The sequence below is a fragment of the Coregonus lavaretus genome (assembly GCF_964263955.1).
Source record: "Coregonus lavaretus genome assembly, chromosome: 17".
NCBI classification, from domain to species: domain Eukaryota; kingdom Metazoa; phylum Chordata; class Actinopteri; order Salmoniformes; family Salmonidae; genus Coregonus; species Coregonus lavaretus.
In genome coordinates, this window is record NC_140004.1 from 3695291 (window position 1) to 3701290 (window position 6000).

Consider the following 6000-nt stretch of genomic DNA (forward strand, 5'->3'; position numbering starts at 1 on the left):
TGGGAATTGCCCCATCCACGACCACAAGGCCCTCCAGCGGGTGGTAAAGATAGCCCAGTACATCACTGGAACCGGGCTCCCACCTATCCAAACGGTGCCTGAGGAAGGCCCGCAGCATCATCAAGGACCCCACACACCCCAGCCAAGAGCTGTTCACTCCCTTACAGTCGGGCAGACGGTATCAGAGCATGAGGTCTGATACCAACAGACTCAGAGACAGTTTCTATCTACAAGCCATCAGACTTCTGAACACTTGAACTGGACTGGCCACCTGCTCTGATTCTCCGTTCTTTAGCACACATGCACTCACTGCACAATTTAAACACTTGCCCCCAATCCCCCCTTCCCCAAAACACATGTAAATATTGGACTATTGTCCCTTCCTGTATTATGCTTATGCCAAAATGTTTATTCTGTTCTACTGAGCCATTTACTTTATGTTCGTATTCTTATCTTTTATTATTTATTATTGTTGTCGCATTGTCGAGAAGGAACCTGCAAGTAATCATTTCGTTGGACGGTGTATACCATGTGTATCCCGTACATAAGACTAATACAACTTCAAACTTTAAACTGGGTGTGTCTGAAATATCCACTGTGTGTGTGCGTTGTCCAGGTGGTGTTCCCCCGTGTGGCCAGGGTGTGTAAGAACGACCGGGGCGGCTCCCAGAGAGTTCTGGAGAAACAGTGGACGTCCTTCCTGAAGACCCGTCTCAACTGCTCTATCCCAGGAGACTCCCACTTCTACTTCAACATTCTGCAGGCCGTCACCGACGTCATTCACATCAACGGACGCGACGTTGTCATGGCAACCTTCTCCACACCTTACAACAGGTACGAGGGCCGGCAGCCACACAAAAGGAAATCAATTTCCCAGGCCACCCCAGCACGTAATTCACTGCCACAATAGTTTTGTGCCCTTTGGTCAGGTGCGTAATGTTATTCCTGCATTATTCATATTGAGAATGGAGAATAATTTAAATTTAAATTACAAAGGAGCAGTAGAGCTGCCACGTATTGTAATTCCCATTTTATGGTGGTTTTTAGGCAATAAGACAATTGCTTGTGACAATGCAATTGAGCATGGTTAATTGGCATTAAAAGTCAATGAAGCGGCTTGGAATTTCTATAAGCGAATTTGATCTGGGCATGAATTGCAGTTAGTGAGCGAAATGAGAGGGAACAGATTTTGACTGGAGGTAGCATTCAGGATTTATTAGCCATTCATTTAACCAAGTGCCTTGGCAGCATGGCTTGCCTCTCGCTCTGTACATAGCCAACGCTGGCTGATTACTGAGATTTACAGCCTTGGCCACGAGGTTAACAGAATATCAACTCTGTAACTGTTACATTCCTGTCCTTGTACATGCTGTCTCTTAATGCCAAGGCAGCTGAAATGCCCCTAAGAAACGACTAGGAAATAGACAAGCGATTCAGAGCTATGCTATGCACAGTTTGCACACAGTGGAATCCTATCATTCGGACTGAGGAATTTTCTTTTTGGGGGGTGGGATGTTTATACAGCATTCCTGGGTCGGCCGTCTGCGCCTATGACATGGCTGAGGTGGCCAATGCGTTCATGGGACGTTTCAAAGAGCAGAAGTCCCCTGATTCCACCTGGACACCTGTTCCTGAGGATAAAGTTCCAAAACCAAGGTATGCCCCCCTCTCCCACACACAAACGCAGGCACACCCGCAGCATGAAAGAAGCTCGATATCAGCAAACAAAGCATGAGATCATATTCCAGATGGCTGCCTACTTCTACAAATGCACCAGCCTGATAAATCTCCATCTCTGCGTTCCTAATTACCCGGCAAAGAGCACCTCCTTTTCTCTGGTGAAACAAGCTTTTAAAAACCGAGATCTGTGGATGGGGATCGTAAGTGGTGTTTATCCCCATATGGCTGCTGATGATGTGGAGAGCAACAGCATACCTCCCCTGGTGATTAGCATAAAATGATGTGTTTGTGTAAAACAAGGTCAGGTGTTAATGAGATCTGAAATCTACATCTCGTTTATTCAATTTCATTTCTGTCGACGTTATCAGCAGACAAACAGAAGGGAGTTGTCGCAATGTTTCCCAGGTTTCTTTTACAGTGTCTTCTGCAGCAGCAGCAGCAGACATGCCATGTGTCATCGTCTTCCTGACTGATCTGCCTCTGGTGCTCTCTTTATGTACTGTAGATCTTATTACATTCTGCAGTGTCTACCATGGAAAATTGGTAAAATTCTGTGGCCTGGGTGTACCGTAGTACAGTAAAACCTTTTTATGGCTGTTGAGAGGTGAGATGTCTTTGAACGGATCTCCTATCAAAGGCAGCTTCACTTTTACAGGGCCCCTCTCCTCTGCTCCTCTGTCCTTATAAAGAGATCAAATGGCCGCTCTCTGACTCTCCCCTGTTTGATTCCCTGCTGCTTTCATCCACTTCAGGCCCGGGTGCTGTGCTGGCTCGCCGTCCGTAGAGAAGTACAAGGTGTCCAACGAGTTCCCTGACGACACCCTGAACTTCATCAAGCAGCACCCTCTCATGGATGAAGCTGTTCCCTCTATCGCTAACAGGCCCTGGTTTCTCAAGACCATGGTGCGGTGAGTATAGCCTCACTAGCTAGGATAGTACGCTAGCTAGCTTGCTAGCTAGGTCTGGGTTATGGGTAGATTTCATCAACGTTATGCATGCATTATGCATTCATATTTGTAATAACCGGTGGTATCTTTATATAAATAAATCGTGGTAACATTTGTGATTTAAATGGCATGGCACATAGCAAAGCGTTACGTTACAAGCAATGTTGGCAGTTAAAAGCATTATATAAGTCTAAAGCAGTCACTTTTATGAGGGCATATGGTGGAGAGGCGGTTTTAGTATCTATGTCACAGCCTCTGTGTGTAGTATGACTCTGACACAGGAAGTCAACCGCAAACTGACTCTGGAATAGGACTTTATCTCATCTATTCCCCAAAGGGACATCTCTGAATTCAAGCTTTTGTTACAAATGGGAGTGGACTATCAAATCCTATCAACTATGAAAACCTATTCCGTTCCCCGATGTACAGTATGTTCTGGCAGCTAGCCAGGCACAATTTGTAGATTGTCCCTCTTAAGATTTCCTATTATGGGACAAAATCATGGACATAGTCCTTGAGGTTGTTGTTACTCTTAATAGGACAGAAACATATAATACTTGAGATTGCTGTTATTGTTGATAGTACAAAACCATGGGCATAGTGAACACAGACATTCAATGTCATTTCAAACCAAACAGTCTGAGTGGGAGAGAAGAAGGCCTCTTCTCATTAATTTGATTGTGATGTGCGCATTTACTCCGGTAATGTGAAATCATCTTGTGCTCTCATTCCAGCATAGGCATTGCACATGTTTTATATCTCGTGACCCTGTGTAAAGAAGAGATGTCTTTAAACAGCCAAATGGAGAGGATGTGGGGTCCTTGAATGACTGAATAATGTATTTGTCTTTCATAATTTCCATCTCACTGAATGAATAGCTATAAAAATATGTTTGCATACGGATCTGCAAATTATACATCCTTTTGATAACACTAGGAGCTCCATGGTCCAAATCTAATTGGATATCCTACTAGATAACACTCAGTGGAGTTTAGCCCCAAAAATTAAATCAGGAAATCCATAAATGTGTTATTCCTGCTATTCCATATCCCTTCCAGATACCGGCTGACCCGGATCTCCGTGGACAACGCTGCGGGACCCTTTCGGAATCACACCGTCGTTTTCCTGGGCTCGGAGAAGGGGATCATTCTGAAATTCCTGGCCAAGATGAACAGCGGTTTCCTGAATGACAGTCTCTTTCTGGAGGAGCTCAACGTGTATAACCCGGAGAAGTGTGTATTCCATTAGCTAGCCATGCTACCTAACCCAGCAGTGCTACCCCAGCCACCAGATGGCTACTCTATCATTTAAAGTGTTTCATCAGGTTACACTGCACTGACCACAGCTATTAAATTAAAGAGCCGGCCCTGGAACTTCAGTAACGGGGGCTCAGACCGCAAAGCTTTACTCTTACAAATGCAGAATGATGAAAGAAAAAAGAGATGGACTGTGTTAGTCTTTAAAGCCAGCCTGAGATCTCTCCTTAATACATTATGAAGGAGCTTTTGGAAAATGTGGAATGGAAGTAGGGAAAAATCTGCCTGGGCCTTGCCAATGCAAATATTTACATGACAGGCCTGATGATGGACTAGAGTCAATGAGCGGGGATGAGAGGAATGTCTTTCAAGGTGACGGGCGTTTGTTATCCAACATCGTAGTGTCACGTGACAAGGGTGGGTGTGGGATAAAGTACGAGCCCCCTCTTTCCCTCTCCCCCCTCTCTTCGTAGCATGGGCAGAGGAGTCTCTGGCCCGCAACCATCTGGCCTGAGCGGATAGCATAAGTGACTTGCTGGGTTGGATCAGGATCTGGGTTTGCCCACCGCACATTACAGTGTACATGACATTACATTGACTATACACCCTAATTGAGGGCTCTAATGCAGGGCTGGAGGTAAATCCCTCCTCTGGGGTAGATGGATGCTCTGAACGGTGGGATTAGCGTGGACTCTCTCTTATACCCCGCAGACAAAAACGCTTGGGTGGGGCTTTGAGCAGCTTTCAACAAAGACTGGAGTTGTTTTAAGTGCTCTGTTAGTGTTGACAACTCATGCCGTCCATCTGTCTGTCTGTCTGTCTCTCTCTCTGCCTCTAACTCTAACTCCCCATCCAGGTGCAGCATCGATGGCGTGGACGACAAACGTATCGTCAGCATGCAGATCGACAGCCAGGGCCACTCTCTGTTTGTGGCCTTCACCTCCTGTGTGATCAAGGTGCCGCTCTCTCGCTGTGAGAGGCACGGCAAATGCAAGAAGTAGGTTTAGAAATGAAACCCCTCCATCCATCCATTCTCTTAGATTCAGGGCTTTTGTAATGCATTTGTAATGTCATAACTAATCAGTCTTCAGGAAAGTAAAAGAAAGGCTTTGAAGATGCAGGTTGTGATGAGAGTTGTGTGTGTGTGGTGTGTTTCCTCCAGATCATGTATTGCCTCCAGGGATCCCTACTGCGGCTGGGTGTCCGAAGGAGCATGCAGACAGGTGGTGCTCGACCCAAAGTACGTTCCTGCTCATTCCACTGTCATACTATCGATTTCATGTACAGTAGTCATAATACAATCTGTGCCATGTGATGACTGGTGACCTCAATGACTTCACTCTATCTATACAGTTGCTGTTTCAATGATTAGTTACATTTTGGTGGTGCTCTGTATTTTCTTCCAGCTGAACGGGCCATTGGAAAGGCTGATGGAAGGAAAGGGATATTTACTCTGGCGCTGGGGCTGGGGCTGGGGCTGGGGCTGGGGCTGGGGCTGGGGCTGGGGCTGGGGCTGGGGCTGAGACTGGGGCTGGGATTTGCGAGGAGGGGGTTGATGGTCACCATCATTTGTAGCTATATTTATGACACAGAACTAGATGCGTTTTGAACAAACAGCATATGAGGTTTCTGTGGGGGGAAACCAATTTTACAGATGAAGTCATAATAAAGGAACAGCTTTTGATGTTCAATTAATTTAATCCCAGCCAAATGATTGGTCTCGCATGCTACATTACGATATCCTATTATTATTTCTAAAGCCCGGGCCTCTCGACTGTTCTGATTGAGTTTCCACTTTGGAAATTGAGTAGACAGAGGCATTAGGAGGTTAGATGACCTCACTTTTTACTGTACAATATTTCTAAGTGAGTGAGTGGGGATTCGAGAGCTATGATCTGTTGGTTTTGTGGCGTGCTATTGAAAGCTTTTGGACGGACACGTCCCAGTGTTTAATAAAAGGCCTTAATATGAACAGGCCCTGGAGAGGCTTAGTTTCTCTCTCTCTCTCTCTCTCTCTCTCACACACACACTTTCTCTCTCTCTCTCTCTCTCTCTCTCTCTCTCTCTCTCTCTCTCTCTCTCTCTCTCTCACACTTTCTCTCTCCCCTCTCTCTTTC

At 45.8% G+C, this 6000-nt stretch overlaps 1 protein-coding gene across 1 annotated transcript in view; it reads left to right on the forward strand.

Annotated features, from left to right (window-relative positions):
- The window catches only part of LOC311145012 (semaphorin-6A-like), an 86724-nt gene that overhangs the window by 53730 nt on the left and 26994 nt on the right, over positions 1-6000 (forward strand). Inside the window, exons 10-15 of the mRNA XM_084181221.1 lie at positions 617-834; positions 1525-1656; positions 2433-2588; positions 3686-3859; positions 4740-4880; positions 5046-5123. Of these exons, the coding sequence (XP_084037347.1) occupies positions 617-834; positions 1525-1656; positions 2433-2588; positions 3686-3859; positions 4740-4880; positions 5046-5123 (899 nt within the window). The remainder of the gene's footprint in view (positions 1-616; positions 835-1524; positions 1657-2432; positions 2589-3685; positions 3860-4739; positions 4881-5045; positions 5124-6000) is intronic.